Source organism: Balearica regulorum, chromosome 10 (genome assembly GCF_011004875.1).
Source record: "Balearica regulorum gibbericeps isolate bBalReg1 chromosome 10, bBalReg1.pri, whole genome shotgun sequence".
Taxonomy (NCBI): domain Eukaryota; kingdom Metazoa; phylum Chordata; class Aves; order Gruiformes; family Gruidae; genus Balearica; species Balearica regulorum.
The window spans coordinates 9,256,201-9,275,047 of NC_046193.1; the positions used below are offsets into that span (position 1 = coordinate 9,256,201).

At 36.3% G+C, this 18,847-nt stretch overlaps 1 protein-coding gene and 1 long non-coding RNA gene across 5 annotated transcripts in view; one reads left to right on the forward strand and one right to left on the reverse strand.

Annotated features, from left to right (window-relative positions):
* The window catches only part of CACNA2D3 (calcium voltage-gated channel auxiliary subunit alpha2delta 3), a 463,402-nt gene that overhangs the window by 334,910 nt on the left and 109,645 nt on the right, over nt 1–18,847 (forward strand). For all 4 annotated transcript variants that reach the window (XR_012837017.1, XM_075761986.1, XM_075761987.1 and 1 more), the window contains 3 exons: nt 5,663–5,734; nt 6,503–6,583; nt 10,733–10,807. Coding sequence is in view for 3 of the 4 variants with exons in the window: in XM_075761986.1 (XP_075618101.1) it covers nt 5,663–5,734; nt 6,503–6,583; nt 10,733–10,807 (228 nt within the window). In the remaining variant the exon portion in view is untranslated. The remainder of the gene's footprint in view (nt 1–5,662; nt 5,735–6,502; nt 6,584–10,732; nt 10,808–18,847) is intronic.
* Nucleotides 10,159–15,964, reverse strand: LOC142603143 (uncharacterized). Its single transcript, XR_012837018.1, has 3 exons — nt 15,886–15,964; nt 12,371–12,472; nt 10,159–10,185 (listed from the first exon to the last, which is right to left on the reverse strand). It is a non-coding gene; the product is annotated as an uncharacterized LOC142603143 (long non-coding RNA).

The window sequence follows — 18,847 nt, forward strand, 5'->3', positions numbered from 1 at the left end:
CTGATTTCAGACATTTCTGATGGTTACTGCTTATATAAATACAGATGTAAATGAATATAGGAAAGTATATGTAAATAGAAATAAATATTTATTCTATAAATATAAATAAATAATACAGGCCTGGCCCCATTTTCCTTTTTTAAGAAATTACTCTCTAAGAAAGTGACTTTAATACCTATAATACCTTCTTAAAAAGCCATGAGTAATTTATCACATTTTTCCAGTTTTATTGTTCTGTCCAAAATTTTTTGGTCCCTATATTTATTTTCTTATTTTATTTTCATTTGACTAATTTTAATTTACTAACTGAAGCATCTGACAATGCCTTAAGCATTGCTCTTGAAGTCTTATCTTTTATTTGTGTTAATTTCTGTCTGTTTCCAGTAATGCAAAACCAAGAATTTGAAGAAGCTGGAATTCACATCCACTTCTGAAACCAGGAAGTACTTTCTTCTGAAATTGCAAGGCACCTTAACAAGCTTGGCTATGCGGATACGTTTAAGCAAAACAAAATTCTCAGTTAGTATGCAGATACCATCACTGGCCTAAAACTGTTAAGCAGTTTTTCAGTGATTACTTTATGGTTATATTTGTCAATATTCCTAGAAAGGCAAGAACAATTAATAGCTGTCTAGAATTTTCAGAGGCCTAATGAAATTAGATGCCCAAGTCCTGGCAGAGGTCAGTGGTATTTGGAAACGAAACTTCCTGAAGCATCTTTGAGAATTTCATCCCTAGGAAATGGCAGCAATATCCAACAAAACCATTATTTGAGACAATTTTATACTACTCCACTAATTTTGATTTGGTTCCATCTTACACCCTGCAGGATGTTGTACTGATTCTGGGAAGTGTTTTGATGCATTTGAATGCTGCTTCTTATATTGTTATTGTTTAATTTTATAGCAAAAAATACTGAGCAATAACATATTTTGAAAGGCACTTCAAAGCACATACCTTTTCCTTAGTTCTCATCTGTTGGTAGCCTCAAGTGTTGGAGCTTGCCAGTAGAATTTTTATTTTCCTGAAGGGCTGGGGATGAAGCAGCTTTTGTTTCCTTGCCTTTTTCTTGATATTATGTAACTCCTGAAGGAAATAAAAGCACAGTAATTGATATGTGACTAAATAGGTAAAAGACAGGACTTTAATGTCAGTCAGAGCCTATGTGTGTTAACTAATATGGTGCCCCAGGTAAAGAATAAGGTTAGATGCTTATCAGGGATATAAAGATTGAAGACATAGAAAGACACTTGATTTGTTTATACTTAGAATTGATGGGTAGAGAGACGTTATTAAGCACTGGGGAAAAAAACCCAGAGTATAGTAGTAGAGGGGAAGAAAAGAAATAGAGGGTTTTCTTTGAGAACAGAACAAGAATTTAAAACGGAGTGTTGGAAGATTGAAAGTTATTAGTAGGTCTGCATATATGTTTAGATGAGGTTCTAACGTTGGGTGAACGTCGGTCCAAATTAATCCTTATGTGTGAACACAACTGGTCTGCCAGCAACATTTTGTTTCAGCAGAAACTATATACGTAACAGACATAATATTGTGTGAATATATTTTTGTCAAACCTTACTCTTTGTGTCCCATGAACCCTGCCAAGCCCCAGAACATGTGAGGGTTAATAAGTATGAACCAAGTAAGTTTAGCATGTAGCTTTAAACTATTCTGAATCATCAGACTGTGGGGAATTATTATGCCACATAAAGCATACCTTTGTAAAAATTAGTTACTCCTAGGAGACTGGAAGATCAAAATTTGTATAAGGTACAGCCTATTTAAAGATTGAGATTAAATTCAGGGTGCCTCACATTTAAATCATTCCTGAGGGCCCTTCACTGTATGTAACTAGTGACCATCCATCTGGTGACTTTATTCCATTATATTAGGATAAGTATCATTCTCTGTGTTTGCCAATAACACTAAAAAAACCCTGATTCTATGTGTAACCGAGTTACTTGTTCCCTGCTTAGAAACATGCATTTTGTGCTTATTGGGGGGGCGGGGGCGGAACCAACCAACCAAAAACATTCTGGAAGATGTTTCCTGTAAGAAATGTTTAACTAGAGTGTCGTCTTTTTTACATGCCTACCTAATTCTTCTCTGAGCCTATGATTTTGTGATGTCCAGTTGATGAGTTCAGGAATCATTAAGGATCGTCTACATTTTCTTTTGGGGAAAAATGAATAATAATTTAGTAACCGAAGAGTTTATTACTAATTACAGAATAACCTGAACTGTTAAATTTACAGTCATTCAGAGACTTTATCATTACATATTGATTTTGTTATTCTGAGTTTGTGATATTTAACATTTTTCATTAGGCGTTAATTTCTAATTAGAAGTATTTGATGATTAAAAAAAAAAATCCTAGCCGCTGCTGAGGATATCAGTGTTACATGTTTGTTCTGAGTGCAACTAATATAAGCTGAAGTTTTATCAGTGATTAGACAGTATGTTACTGTGTTTTCTTCCTCAGAATCACTAAATTTTTCAAACACTTGCATGAGCTGTGACAGAGTTCTGCTATATGTAAGAAATTGTCAGACTTGCAAAGCAACAATGCAAAATACCTAGATCATGTCTTCTTTTGTAATTTATTAATGGACTCTAGCATTAATTGTCTTAGCAGAAATACCCAGTGGCTAACATTCTACTATTTCAAAGTATTTCTGCCAAAATGTCATTGCCCAGGGAATAAAGCTGTGCTCCTCCCCAGCAGATAATTCCTCACAATCTAACAATTTTTGTGAAGTAAATACTGGCGCTTGAGCTGGTGACGCAGTGAAACATTGCAAATATGAGTCATCTATCATCCAGTTATTTGCTGACTCCCCTTATGGAAGTGGCCAACAACCTGTTCATCTGCCAAACAAAAAAAACCCCAAACAGGCTGGACTATAAGATTGCACTTGTATAGAACTGATTGCAGCAGCCAACCCTTGCTGGTACTTGAAGATATCATAATTAAAGGGCAATCATTACCTGCATGCTTCCATAGTTAGTTTTGAGAGTTAATGACCTATTATCTCAGAATTTCCCAGGAATTCCAGGCTGCTTTATTTCTTCATTTGAAGAATTTCTAACACCCTAAAACTTTACTGACAGTCCCTTGGCTGGCATCCTATTCAATAAATTGTTTCTAGTAATCTCTTGAGAGTGAATGGACTTGTAAACTAATACTGTACTGATACTTGACAAATACATAATGTCAGAGAACAACAACCCTGGGCAATCATATAAAATCTCTAAATGCTCCAAGATGTCACCCCATAATCGGCAGAATGCTTTTTCACTTCCTGGTGTACATGTGTTTGGGACTGTTGACTGTCATACCGCAGAAGGCTCCTCTCCATACAAATCATGTCAGCGTGCTTGATTGTACTATTCTGGTCAAGGAGAGTAAATTCTTATGCTAGTTCAGCTGCATCTGACTTTCAAGTGCAACCTCAGGACTCCCAGTATTTTGCTGAGTTGTTGGTTTTGGGGTTTTTGTTGGATGTTTTGGATGTTTTGTTTAATAACTTACTATTGCTTAAGAGATCAAGGATTATATCCAGGCTGGAAATCTCTCTCCTTATTAGAAAAGTGTTCTGGTTTAACCCGGTAGGCAGCTAAAACAACCACATAGCCATTTGCTCACTCTGCCCACCTCCAGGGGGCATGGGGGAGAGAATCAGAAAAAAAAAAAAGGTAAAACTTGTTGCTTGAGATAAAGACAGTTTAATATGACCGAAAAGGGAGAGAACAACAACAGCAATAATGATGATAATAGAATATACAAAACAAGTGATGCACAGCACAATCGCTCACCACCTGCAGACCATTGATGCCCAGTTAGTTCCTGAGGTGCAGTCCCAGCACCTGGGCAGCTTCCCCCAAGTTATATACTGAGCATGACATCATATGGTAGGGAATATCCCTTTGGTCAGTTTGGGTCAGCTGTCCTGGCCATGTCCCCTCCCAGCTTCATTTGCACCTGCAGCCTCCTCGCTGGCAGAGCAGTGTGAGAAGCTGAAATGTTCCTTGACTTGGTGTAAACATTGCGAGCAACAACCAAAACATCAGTGTGTTATCAACATTATTCTCATCCTAAATCCAAAACACAGCACTAAACCTGCTACTAGGAAAAAAATTAACTCTATCTCAGGTGAAACCAGGACAAAAGGAAAACAAACAAACAAACAAAGGCAGACATGATCATAACTTGATTTCACCTCATGTCCCTATAGATACCTTATCAGATATAAAGCTTGATCCTAAAGCCCATTTGTGTTCCTATGTCTACAAACATTCTTCCTCACCATGAGATAATGCCATGTGTCAGGAAATATACTTGATTGGGAAACCTGAAACCCTCCTGAAGCAGACTGGGAGCTGCAAAACATGTAATGTTCTAGATTTTATCTATCTGATTTGTTAATATGAAACATGCTTCATAAATACCCTGGTCATAATATATGACTTGTGTTCTGAATATCTGGGGAGTTGATAGCTGTTGTTTCATTAATAACAAAAGCTTTGTTAACAAAAAATAAAAATTGCAGCAATTCTCAAAGAAATGTATTAGAAATACTGCCTGAGTACAGAAAATGTGATACTGATGGTCGGGGTAGTAGGAGAATATCATAGTTGCAACTGGGCATGACTATCACCTACGGTATGTCTTAAGGAAGATCATCTTTATTGCCTTGTCCATTTGGCTAAACACAGATGCAACAAACTAAACTTTAATTGTGTTCTACAAAATCTCCAGTTGTGGTTATAACTGGATATGTCATGCTTTAAAATGTTGAATAAGCCTCTTCAACTTTAAACGTCTTCCCAAATTATAGGGGCAGTAACTCTCAACTTCCTGCTTGAGTTATCGTTCATATGTAGATGGTGAAGATCTACAGGCACACAGAGCAGTGCTTGTCTTGAGCATCACAGTTTGCCTCATGGCAAAGATGTTGTCTGGCCAGAGGGCGTGAAGAGACAATAGTCTGAGCAATGTCACTCTCCTGTGGCCAATAATAAGCATTCTACATGTTTCTCTTGAATGGAACCAAGGTCAGGAGATCTGTTTTCTCCCTAAATTGAAGAAGTATGTTGAAACCTGATGTGCAGAATCAGCTAACACTTCATGCCACCTCTTTGTCCAGCAAACTGAAACCGGATGGAGCAAAGATGCTCCTGGGATCCTAACTGGCCGTCATCCTTTCTGCCGCTGTGTTAGCTGATGAGATCTCAGTCTGGACCAGAACAAAGTGCATGCAACTCATGACCTCTTGTTCCTTGCTGGGAGAAAACAGCCTGAGGCAATGTTGGCACAGATGACACTGGGAAAGATGTAGAACAGAGCTCCAGCTGCTTTGCTACTGCACATGCTGCTTCCACAATCCACATTTCAGCCCCTTCGTATCTCTCATGGGAGACTGCAATAGGAATGAAGATGAGGCATCCTTCCTGCCAATGCAGATGGTGGGGTAGGCAGAGCTGGTAGAGTTGAGATGGGGCTGGGGCTGGTCTACACTGACTGCAAGTCCAACTACATAAATGTAATTTATCTAAATTGCCTTATCTCATTTAAAAAGAAGAGAATGTAATTGAAAAATGCAGTCACATGTCTGTAATTGTTCCTTAGTTCTTAGAGATAATATTTCTTTTTCAAATATAGCTTGCTGATGATCAGGGATTGGTGTTGATGACAACTGTTGCCATGCCAGTATTTAGTAAACAAAATGAGACTGTGAGTACTCAGACTATTTCTGTTATGTGATAATGGGGTGACTGCAGTGAAGTTGTTTTCATGGACCTAATAAGATTTTAGCCTACTCTAAAAATTTTTCTTCTTGTTATTTTGTCTGCACTTACTGTCCCTTTTTTAGCATGAAAATGCGGACAAATAATCCCAAATAACTATACTCTAGAAACCATAGTAAAATAACAAAACCCTATGTCTAAGAAACATCTCAGATGACACTAAGCTTTAGGGTTTTCTTACTTCTATATTACCTTTTTACAGCATATAATCTATATCCTTTTCTTCTTTGCACTGATACGCTTTTATTTCATAGACTCAGAATTTAATTAGTCATATGTATATATCTGTTTATCTTTACTAATTTAACAGGTTATTAAAGAAAATTACATATGCTTTCCCCTTAATGCTTAATCTTTCTCTTTTGTTTATCAAATGAAATTGGGAAAGAAGGGAGTAACATATTTTTAACAGTAGTTTTTAACTTAAAAACTATTTTGCATGAGGAAGTTTTCTGTTGAGGGACTCAAGAGCTATCAAAAGTTTGCATGCCTTTTCTATGTTAATTGCAGATAAAGTAGAAAGCAGCAATATTATTGATTAAATGATGAGTTGTACCAGTGTCTGCTTTCCTTACTTTTTAAATAATTTGCCTGCCATCTAATCACTTCTGCAGAGTAGCTGCAATGTGAAATGAGCAGTGAGAATGTTTGATATTATTGTGGTTCCAAGTGCATCTTTAATTGTTCTTTTCAGAGATCTAAAGGGATTCTTCTTGGAGTAGTTGGCACAGATGTTCCAGTTAAAGAGCTCTTAAAAACTATTCCAAAATACAAGGTAATACACAAATGATAATATGTCCTTTATACTCAGTATAATATCTATAATATCATTTATTTAGCATGTTAATATTGTTTATACTGATGTAGCTCCATTACTTCAGCTCATTTTCCTCAGGAATGTTAGCTCTGTAGTGTCTGATGGCTAAATATCATTAGTCCTGAGATCAAATGCAGTTTTTAATAAAAAAATTAATAGATGGCATGATCTTCATGTTTTTGCAGATTACAGTGTGCTCTAGAAAGTAATATTAAGTATTGTCCATAATAAAATCAATGAAATGATTCAACCACACAATATAACCAGAATAGCACACAAAATTCATGCTGAAAATTTTCATAACTTTGTATGAAAACTGTACCAAAATCTATCTTTAACATGGCTTTAGGCTTCCTGCCGGTGTGTAGCATTTCCTCTCCCAATTCCATGTCCCAGATGTCTCCCTGAATTAAAGCAAGTGGCTTATTTCAGTAACTTGAACAAGTTCCTGACTAACCAGACTAGTGGTTCCTTCTCTCCTACCCAGTATTTGCTAGATACTTCCCTCTACTTAGTTTTCAAAGTCAGAGACAACTCTACTATATAATTTTAAAAAAATACTTATCATACAAGTTTTCAAAATTTGATGCACTTCATCTATTGTGAAATGTTTGCAACTCGGTAAAAGTAGGCTTCAGGCAAATGCAAAGATATAATTAGTTTTCATTTAAATTTGATGCAATACGTTAGTATTTCACTACTTCTCTATGTCTGAAATGCTTTACCATAGTGCTGTTTTATTCACAAATGAAAGTTAAATGAATGTTTTCCGATTAATTCCTAGTGGAACTCTTTTGCAAGACAAATAAGCACATACACTGTACATAGCCTTTACTAAAGAGGCCAGCTATTGCAATAGCTACATTTTGACACGTACCTGTACTGAGCATAAATTTGTATGTCATACTTTCCCCTTAATTGGCTGCCATGCTCTCATTTACTGATTTCGAAGAGGGTGGAGAAATAAGCTGACTTGTGAAAGCCTTTGAATATTCCTACATGGTTTTGTACATAATTCTAGTTAGGAGGGAAAAAAAATCCTCCTATTGTTTTTAATTCTAATTTGAATATATTAGCAATTACCAAATGATTCTGTAGGTCAATATGCAGTAACTGGAAAGTTTAAATTAAATGAGAATTTGATAAAAATAATGCATAAAATACTGGCAAAAATGTTGATAAGGTATATTGGAGTAGTTTCCTAGGACCTGGATCCCAGTAGACTAGGTGCCATGCAAACACAGAACACAGAGGCTATCCCAGCTAGAAAAAAATTTGCAGACTATAGGAAGAGGCAGCAGATGACTACACACTGATATCAGAACATAGTGAACAGAGACATTGCTGGCCTGGATAAATAACAGAGAACAGTGTCAGTGCACTAACCACCAAAGTTAGTGAACTGCAACTTATATTATACTTTTGTGTATGAAGAAACTCAGTAGAAGGTAGAAGAGAAAGGAGCAAAGTTTGTTCCTATGCAACATTTGGAACAATGGAAACGATCTTTGGAGCAGGTTTCTAAGGAGCTATGGGTAGAGCAAGTTTAATTTGTAATGAGAAGGAAGAACAGTGCTGTAGTAACTGCAGAAATAAAAGCCTGGCTGTGCATGGCTGGATAGAAAAAACCTATCACAGCGATGTTATTCAGAAGTCATCTGTAAGATTTGGACATAGTCTGAATACAGGAACCTAGAGAGAGTGTGGGGCCTGAATAACAGGTATTGCAGCACAGTTAGAGTGATTCAGAAAAGGAGAAGATAGGCAGGAAAATTAAAATTTCTAGTTTTGTTATATGATACTATATTTTTTACGACTCAGTTTTCTGTGGAAGTAATACACGATCCTCTTTCTGAATATTAGACTTTTTATTTGAAAGTACATTTTATATTGCAGGATGTAATGCAAGAGAGGATTATTACAGGAGACAACAATATCATGCAATACAGTTAGGTTAGTGAAATCACTTGAGTTATAACTTCCAGTCTCACATACCATAAACATTTCTGAACAGTAAAAAGACCATGCAATTGCAAGAGCATAACCACCCCTGGGACCCATTCCTGTAGAGGCAGCATGTGAAATAAAATTCACACAGGGATATAAAATGATTGGTTGGAAATAGAATTCTGCTGACCTGGAATTCTCTCGGCTTGGATGAGGTGGATTTTATGCTGAGGAAGATGAATAATAATAAGCTATTTTCAGCAGTCATTATCTAGACTAAACTCCCCCAGATGTCAGTGGCAGTGTCTCCTGAATAAGGTAGAGTTGGATTTAGTAATACTTAGTTTTCATGTGGCATGTCACAGCAGTTAGAAAAAGTTTTTTCGTTTCTGAATCTGTCAGAGACAGAGTTCAAGGTTTAAAATGGCAATGCTGCTGTAAGTGGTAGTGTATCTCAAGCGAAAGCATTTGCAGTGCATAGAGAGTGCAGTTTCACATATCGCACAACACACAATAAAATACTACTCTTGGAGTCTGGGTAGTTTGCTTCAAATAGGCAAATATTTTTTTCCTGTGAAGTATACCACCCACATTTGTTTCCTTACCTGACTTCCATTGCTTGGAAGTCATTCTGCAGTTATCAACACAGACAATTATACTTGAGATCTGATATTTAGCCAACAGCTAGTTCACTTGTCATACTATAATAGGTAAAATATGTCCACTGTTATTATTTTGGTTATCCCTCCTTTATGAACAGATGCCAAGAACATATCACCTTCTATTACTTTCACTGAAGTTTATTGCTTTAGGAAAACCGCTAATTTATGAAACAATCTTCTGTATGGCAGATACAGTTGACCATATACAATCATTCACAGAGAGACGTTATAAATCTACCTGGTATGTTTTCTCTATGACCTTGCCATAATATCATACTCTGGTTTATGTTTCCAGAAAATTACAGAAGCCAACAGACTTGCTGTCCTACTTGCCTGTTAGAAATGATTCTGACTTGTCAACTTTGCTCATGTTGCTTTATGCCAGACAAATTCCTAAGGACCCACTTCAGCAAAGTATTTAAGAATGTACTGAAGTAAACTAAAAAGGTTATTAGTAGTGAGAAATGTGAAGTTCTAGAGTTTTTGGTCTGGTTGGTTGGTTCGTTGGTTGGTTTTTAATACCTCAGTGCAGCAAGATGTTAAATAAAGATATATGGGATGTTATATTACGTTATTTCAGAATTCAAAAAATGGGTGAGAAAGTATAGCGAGATGTACTCTTTGCAAGGTAAAAGTTACATACTGAAGCTGCAGAAAGATTCTACAGTAACAGCAAGTTTATGCTAAGAAGGAATGTTTGAACGGCCACATGAATGATTTGAAGGTACATTTATTGCATTCAGTGGGTGCAATCAACTGTGTAATAGGCATATTGTTAAAAGAGTAGCATTGTTATTTAAATAAGTACAGTGCTAAATTTGATTACTGTTAGGTCTCAAAGCATTTCATTGCTCTCAAATATCTCCCATAGTTCCACTCGGTACAAATATGTAAACTTACAGGAGTTTCTTTAGTAGAAATATGCCTCCTTCTGTGGCTCCAGATGAATTACTTGAATTAACAGAGAGGTAAAATGCCTTTAAGGCTGGAAGATGTAAATATCACATATGACAGGCCATGCTGCTTGCTCACTATAACTGTACATCCTGTACCATTGATTTAAATGATTCTCTTACAACATCTCTCGAACAAGTGCAGTAAGCTGAACCTAGTCACTCTTGGGAATATGTGAATTTATTAAATTCCAGTATCCCTTTGCTTTGGGACATGATATGGTGTAGGCCACATGCTCTGGTGTCTCCTATATACAAGTATATCTAATTCACTCTAAAGCACATAGAAATAAGTGCCCTAGATAGCAAAGTGTGTGTGACAATTTAGAATCATGCTATATGCTGAACTGATGACAATGACAGGTTCTTGTTTTCACTAAATGTCAAGGATCAGAGCTTTGCATATGTTATAATGAAATACTATGCAGATAAGCATTATGAATGCCAGCTTTAAGCCCTGGATAACTAAATTTTTGCCTGTTCTTTTGTTTATGATTTACTGGAGACCATGCTAATTAGTGTTTCTTTCTCATTTACTCTTACAGTTAGGTATTCATGGATACGCTTTTGCTATTACAAACAATGGATACATTTTGACTCATCCAGAACTTAGGCCTTTGGTAAGGATACCTTTTACTAATATATTTTATTTAGCTATATGTGTTGCATTTGTTTTTCTTTTAGCGTGAATAATGTAATATTCATTAAAAAATTAAATACAACAGACCAGTTACATTATATTGCTTTATAACACATTCTAGTTCATGGTAAATTTACCTGTAGAAACAAAGATTAGCATTAAAAAAATAAAAGAAAATAAATATACAAGTTGTTTCTGCAACAGATGCAGGCCTCCATTACTGCAAAATGGCAAAGCCAAAAATTGCTATAATTATGTTCATTTTACATTGAAACGGAATGCTGGAATGCTCTATTGCTATATAATAACGCCTATTTGTCATATTAAAGTGTTAAAGCTAATTTAATATACGTGTAGAAATTTCAATAAAGCATATTCTTAAGCAAAATAGGGGCACAAGGGATTTTTGTACTAAAAGAGAAATAGCAGCAAATTTTACCTTTAGTTTCCCTTATCATCTTGTTTGCGTTAATCACAGCAAGAAAAATAGAAGTGCCTGTTACGCAAATGTTTATCAACTTAACACCCTAGAGAACTGTTACATTCTTGATTGCATCATTGTTTAGGAACAGCACTTGCAAGTGTTCCATCACTATCAACTCTTAGGAAAGCATCAGTATTAATAATTCCACTGCTGTATACACACGGATGCCATATGTATTTCTCATGCGGGCACTTCAAGTAATGTCCGATTTAACAATATTTTAGTGAAAGCAGAAATATTAATTGGATGAATAGTTTCATAAAAAAATAAAATTATTGAAAAGCATCATTTATTAAGTCAGTAGCATATTTGATGTTTTCATTCACCCAAAGAATTTTTCTTTCTAAGATTTGGGCTAGGAATTACACACTTAATTAATGTTTGTATTCGCACTTATTGTTTCCCTATTTATTTTTTAACTGGAGTAGAGCTTTTGAAAAGTTCAACAGGGGGACTATCATGGGTGAATGGAAAAACATTTTCTCAGTAACTTCACTGTAAAGTGGCCAGAAAATCTAATTGCAAAGCAGACATTAAAGTATCTTGGAAGGAATTTTAAAATAAAAGGTTCAATTGTCATTTTTCTTCTAAGAATATCACCTATGGTTCTGCATGGCAGAATTTTTCACAGCTGTGGAAAGGAAGACAATGCCTGTAGAGAATTTGGCAAATTACTGGCCAATAAGCAGTACAATTCTCAGAAATGGCTCTTGCAAATTATCCCATTGGCTTTTTTACCGTTCCAATGGTGAGACACTAAAGCTGTTTATCCAGGTATAGACAACTCAGACTCCAGTCAGTTAAATTGAGATGCTCCAGTGACCACTTTTTTTCATCTCTACACTCGCCACAGATGACTTTTCATAATGATGAATTTGTATCTTCTTGTTTTATGGGAATTAGGAGCTCTGCTACTCAAATATATAAATAGCAGGCAGTAAAAAACTTCCAGCCTCGGTAGAAGCAGTTTACTCTTAAGGAACGTAGAAAACTAAATCGATACCTAAGCATTTCACCTCTCAGTCAAAATGTGTTTTGTCTCTACAAGATATTACGTACCTGAGAAGTATGTAAGTGCAGGATTTATAAGATTGATTCATGACACCTAGACCCATCTAGTCCAGAATCCCATTTCCAGCAGTGTCCAACATGAGATTGTTCCTGAGGAAGATGCAGGAACTGAGCAAGTGGATGTGGAAAATCTCGCAGCAGTCAGTATAAATTTTAAGAGTTTCAGATAGGCTTCTGCTCATAAACATTTGGTGCTAACATTTTAACATTAAGACTTATTAGAGTAGATACTTCTGTTATCCATACTAACACACTCATTTTTGTCAGTCTGCTGATTTCTCGTAGTACTGATTTTTCATATTGTAACTGTTATGCACAGTTTTTATTTTGAATTTGGTTTTCAGATTTCATTAGAAGTAGTTCTTATGTTATGAATATAGAAAGCAGAAGCTCCTGATCTATTTGTTCTTTTCCATTTCTTACTTTGTATAATTTCTGATTGTTATCTCATTAAATCTTACCACAATAAACAATCAATATTTTCAATCTTGCTGTAATGTTTTTCTACTCTTTTCTGCATTTTGTTGTCATGTTCTCTGTATTTTTCTGATGACGTATTTATCCATTTTTCCATGTTACTTCTTTTTCTGACTGAAATTTCCCACTGAACGTTATTTGGTAACCATAGCAGAGAAGAGGCAGCAATAGGGGCTGTACAAAACCTGGATTCTATACAAAGAGCACCTGGATTATATACAAAGTTTTTTTAATGCACCTTCAGGTCTCTTCTGCTGCATCTTCACTGCTTTGTTACCTCAGCTAGCTTGTCCATGTCAAGTGACTCTTTGTGTAATTTGGCTTTTATCTCACATCTAGCTGCACCATAGACATAACCTCAAAATTGCTTAAAAGAGCCAAAGTTACCAGCACACTGACTAGATCTAAAATTTGAGATGCATTCTGCATCTTTTCCTACAATTTGCTATTTGAAAATTTGTATTAGACTAGTTATGTTAATTCACCTCAGCAGTTAAAATGCTGAAATAAATGGTGTTATGCTTTAATGTAAACTTTTTATATCAAACTTTTTTTCTTTGCGGGAAATGCCACATTGTGGGGAGAAGTTGTCTTCAAAGTTTTTAGCTGTTGCAATGGAAAATGTGATAGGAGATTGTTTTTCATTCATGATTGGCCATTACCTTCAGAATATTTTTTCTTATCTCTGTATGTATTAAAACGCACGTGAAGTTGGTGGTGGTGGGGGGTTTGTTTTGGTTTTGGGGGTTTTTTTAAATATCTCATTCTAAATTGGATAAAAATGCATTATTTTTTATAGTATTCCCCAATTTTCATAATATTAAAATCATGACTTGGTCTTGATTCTTAAAACTGCTTTTGAAATCTTCAGGTATCAGAGGTATATCTGACAGTGTATATTTGCAAGCCATAGGAATATATATTTTAAAGTTCCTTACCTACGTTGCAAGAATTTGACAATACATGCATTTGCTCTACTGTCCCTTTTTCTTCTGGCAAATTACTTCCTTTATAAATATTAGTATTTAGTCATTACAGAATAGGTATTTTAATGAACAGAGGGTAATGAAATCCAGGAACAGTGGATAGCTTGAAGTTAGATTGACAAAGGGCGTTACCCTCTTTCCTTATTTCTGTTGTGGTGGCATGTTTTAGTAAGGCAAAAGGTTGTTTTCTGTTACTATCCCTCGCCCCAGTGTACGTCTGGAAGGCACTTATTTCATTACCTTATACAACAGTCTCTCTTTTTAAAATCAAAATGTTGGGCAGTAGCCCATAAGCTGTCAACTACAGGGAACTCATTGTGATATATTCATGGTCTGTTCATTTCATTTTTTTGGAAGAGTCATTTTTACCTCTGGGTTCTGTCAGTAATGCGTAGTGGGAGTCTTCTGTTGACTTCAGTGGAGTTTTTGAGAGTGAAATGATTGCTGGCTTGGGCCCGTAGATTAATATTGCAGGCTGAATGCTGATACCATTGTACCTAGTGGCAAAACATTCCACGAAATTTGTGACAATAGGCATGTAGGACTGGAATTAGATAGTTCACCAAAGATATTATCTAAAATTATTTGGGTGGGTTAGAGTTTACAATTACTGACTTGATCCACACTGGTTTATATTGCTATTATATTTTCCTGTGGTGATGTAAAGCTAGAAAATTACTAGACTCCTGAGCTACTAACCCCAGCGGCCATATCTGTTGGTTCTGAAGCTGACATACTGCTTTTTAAGGAATTGTCTTAGGGGACACTGAGCAGACAGGCAGGATAGCAAACAGCCGCTGAGGAAGAGTGCTTCCTGTTGCACCAGATTTTTATCTTATGCTGACCAGTATCTTTAATCATTAAGCTAGCTACATTTTTGTGCTGATTAGCCTATTGGGTTTCTGTTTAAAAATGTTTTTCCTGGAGATTTCCTCTCTTGTTTCTTCTGCTTTTTTTTTTTTTTGAATAAACTTGGCTTTCAGTTAGGATGACCGGTTGCGTGGGCATGGGCAGCTGGTGGGAGTAATTGCAGCAAGAAGACGAAAGTACTTCCTAGATACTCAGAAGGTACTTGTAAAGGTTTACGACAGCTGCTGAAGTAGCCACAGACTTCTAACTCAGTGCTGGCTGGAAGTTTTCAGGGGTGACTGTTGCCATAGAGGGACCGGAAAGAACTTTTGGTTACATTCTTCTCTAAAAGACATCACTAGAGCGATGAGTCTTGACAAACAACTTAATAAATCATGATAATCAGGGAATAAGGAATCCCTTGGAAATTCCTTTTGAAGAATAGAAAGAGAGCGCTTGTGAGGCCTTGCCAATTAAATGAGTGTAAATTGCCCGCGCGTTTTTCACATACACAGAAACTCTGATTTTATCTCCCTTCCTTTTGTTGCCCTTTTCTTCCCCAATCCACTTAGGCCGTGCCGTCCCTTTCTCCCAGCGGTCACCGGCTGTCCCGTCCCCGACCTCCCCCAGCCGCTGCCGCCACCGCTGCCGGGGCGGGCCCCGGGACAGGCAGGGTGCCCCGCCGGGGCTGCGCCGTGCGGAGGAGCCGCCGTGCGGAGGAGCCGCCGTGCGGTGGCGCCCCGGCACCGCCGAGGGCGCGGGGGGCGGCGTGTGCCGGCCGGCCGGGGGAGGGGGGTGTCCAGTGCCAACTAGGGTGTTAGACACTCGTCTCAACTAGAATCTAAATGAAAATTGCCTTGGTCCGCTTTCTGCTGTATTTCAAAGCCTTTTTTTTTTTTTTTTTTAATTACATAGTGGATAAGTATGTTTTACATCTTTTTACACATTATGCCCTTTTCAGGGTGCATTTCCGATATAAAAATACTCCAATGGCAACTCAAGAAACTATAGCTGATGGTAATGATGTTTCAGAATTTTTTTAATATTGCTGTATCAGAATGGTCCTATATGCTGCATTTTGATTAAAAGTCTATTTTTTTTACAGAGAAGTATTTTATTATCCAGAAAAGAGTATTTTAAACTGTATGATGTAATTTTGAATTTTATATTTATTTTAAAACCACAACTTACCATGTAGAAAATAATGAATTTTTGGGGAGTTCAAAAGTGAGTTTTGAGATTTTCAAGGAAGTAATTTGGTTTCTGAGGCTCCTTACACATGCTTGAAATGCAAACAAGAGGACAAAGTTTTTCTCAGTAACAGTTATGTCAGATTTAATTGCTTGCTTTTCGTTATCATGTTAGCACTTGCAGTGTGCTAGGTGTTACTCCATTACATGTAAAAATGCAAAATATGTCATGATAATGGTATGCTTTGCCAAAGAAATGAGCTTACTGAATGTAAAGGAAGAGTAATAAGTGATATATGCTTTTTACATACACTTAAAAGCAACCACCATATTAATTGTGGCTGATTGCTCATTAACTGTCATTGTGTAGTCTGTTAAATGTTGGTGCCAGAGGAAAACTGCTTTCTTAGGAAAGTGTAGTGGGATTACAGAGAAATTAAGGAATGCCACTGAAAGATTAGCGTCTGCCATAGTGACAGACTGACACCTTTGTGAATCTTATCTGGTGTCAGGCGTTTGTACTGTTGCCTCTCGGTCCTAATATTTGTGTGGTTTTCAGCGAATAGTAGCAAGACTGCTAGTAGATTTTGTGAAGTCTGTGGCTTTTTTGATTCATAGTTGGCAATGGAATTTGTATTTTTGTTCAGGGAGTAAAGAGGGATTTTGTTTTCAGTAATTGTTAGGTTCACTTAGGGTAGAATACTCGACGTTTCTGAACCAGAAGCTCAAGTTCCTTAATTAAAGAAAATATGCATTTAAAGACAAATGCATATGTTATGGAATCAAATTGCATCTTTTATTCAGATTCTACTATTTTTTTGATAAATGTAAGAGTAAGAATGTGTTATGAATTAATCTAGTAACATCCACGATGACAAAGGATTTTGTGATATTTCTGAGTTTAAATCAAAATCCTCTATCTCTCTGAGAAGATTGAGGCATATATTCACTCTAAGCTCAGGAAGGCTAGTAATGGTGATTTTTCAAATGGCTACATGTGAATGCTCTTTCTATCTCTGTGAACCAATTCAATTGATACATTGCTTTCTCTAAGATGATGCACATCTTTCTTTAATTTTATCAGTCTTAATACGGAAAGTTACACATAGAAATCAAAGCTCCTGTATATATTGTAGTACCCTCACAGAACTATATTGGTGGTTTAGCTGCCTAGGTCACCGTTTTAAACTTAGAATGTTGACTGTCACGATATATCGTATTAAGCTAAAGCACCTGGAGTATTTAAAGATTGCTAGATCAGTGCTAAGTCTTTTGTAGCTGTAAATTCTGGGAAAATTTTTTTCTCCTAATATAGAAAAACAGAGAAATCCGAGTCTCAGGGGAAACATTAATGCCCCACTTAAGCAGTGTTAGCCTTTCATAAGCAGCAAATCTCATTTCTCTCTGGGGAGTCCCGCCTGGAACGTAAGATAACCTACACTTACCCTTGCTTTATTCAGTGACTCCATAAAACTCTACAGCTGTAGCTGACAGCAGAATATTTAAATGATTTGAACAGTGTAAATGCCTCACGTTCATTTAAATAACTGAAGAATTCAATCACTTGAATGCCAATGATTATTCCTATTGGAGTTTACATTTCAAAAAAGACAGCCCATCTGAATCCCTGTGAGAGCATTAAATTGCTGTCTAATTAGAAGTGCAAAATTACATATATTTAAAAGATAATTAAAGGTTTGAAGGCTGCTGAATAACTGGTTGTACATATAAATGAATCACTGAAAATTTGTTAGCAATATGTGAAGCTTTCTTTTATTCTTTGCTTTCAGCTTTGAAGTTAGGTATAACCGAGCTCATGGGTTTAAGTCTGGTAGTATTAAGATAAAGGCAGATGTTTTTAATTATTTCTACTCAAACCCCAAATAATTATAAGCAGCTGCCAGTTTTACATAATCCCAAATGATAAGGTCCTGAGAATGCAAATAAAATCCTAAATAGAGGGATGGGTTTTTTCAGTGGAGTAAATCACATACATGTCACATGTTGCTAATCAACTGCAATCCACCTGAAAATGTGAGCTCAGCTGGTGGACTCTCTGTCCAGTCTGTAGGTGTGTGACTTAAAGCTGGGATTTGTATTTGCTTTTACCTCACTCCTCACCCTATATATTTATATATTTTTAATCAATTTAAACATTACTGCATCATTTGTAATGCAAATGTGTTATGAGTGTAAACAGAGTAATTGAAGTACACGTGGCATCAGAATTATTTTCTTCCATTACTTTGCTAGAGGGTCCTTCTGTGTACATGATACATCTAATTGTTCCTGCTTTTTCTCTGCCTGGAAACTTAGAATTGCGTTAGTCTCTTTTCCCTAGCAAGTGACATGGATCCTGTTGTCAGCTATTCTGCAGTAGTTCTGCAAATTTTATAGTGTGGCAGTTTTTTACTGCCATCTGGCATGAAAAATCTGTCCAAAATAACTTTTTTACTGCCAACCAAAACCTAGGAACTTCTGGATTAACATCTTAAATAATAGGCTTCTCATGAAAGTCTGTCTTTGGAAAAGGAAGTTGTTTTTCCCATTTTCCTAAGAAAATCAAGATGTTACCTCTTTAATATTAAAATAAGGAGCTTTGTATAGAAAGCAACTTTGTTTTTGACTAGACACCTATGAGTGTTCTACAAATTCAAGATTAAATGCAGATCAATAAAAGATCATTTGATGCTGCAAAATTGATACAAAGCATGAAGTAAAAATATCACAAAAGACAAATATGAGCTGGAAAAAAAATATCCAACTGAAATAAAGAGCTTAAAAGCCAAGCAGCAGTGATTTACTCTCAGATAGGATGCTGCTTCACACATATCTCCAGGCAGAATGTTTTGGAGCTATGTAGTGCATGGTGAATGAAAGCTCAGTCGCTGCGGGTGGCGTTATAAAAGCGGGTGACGTTATAAAAACAGGTGAAGCAGTGAAGGGAATTTTCTCACAACCTT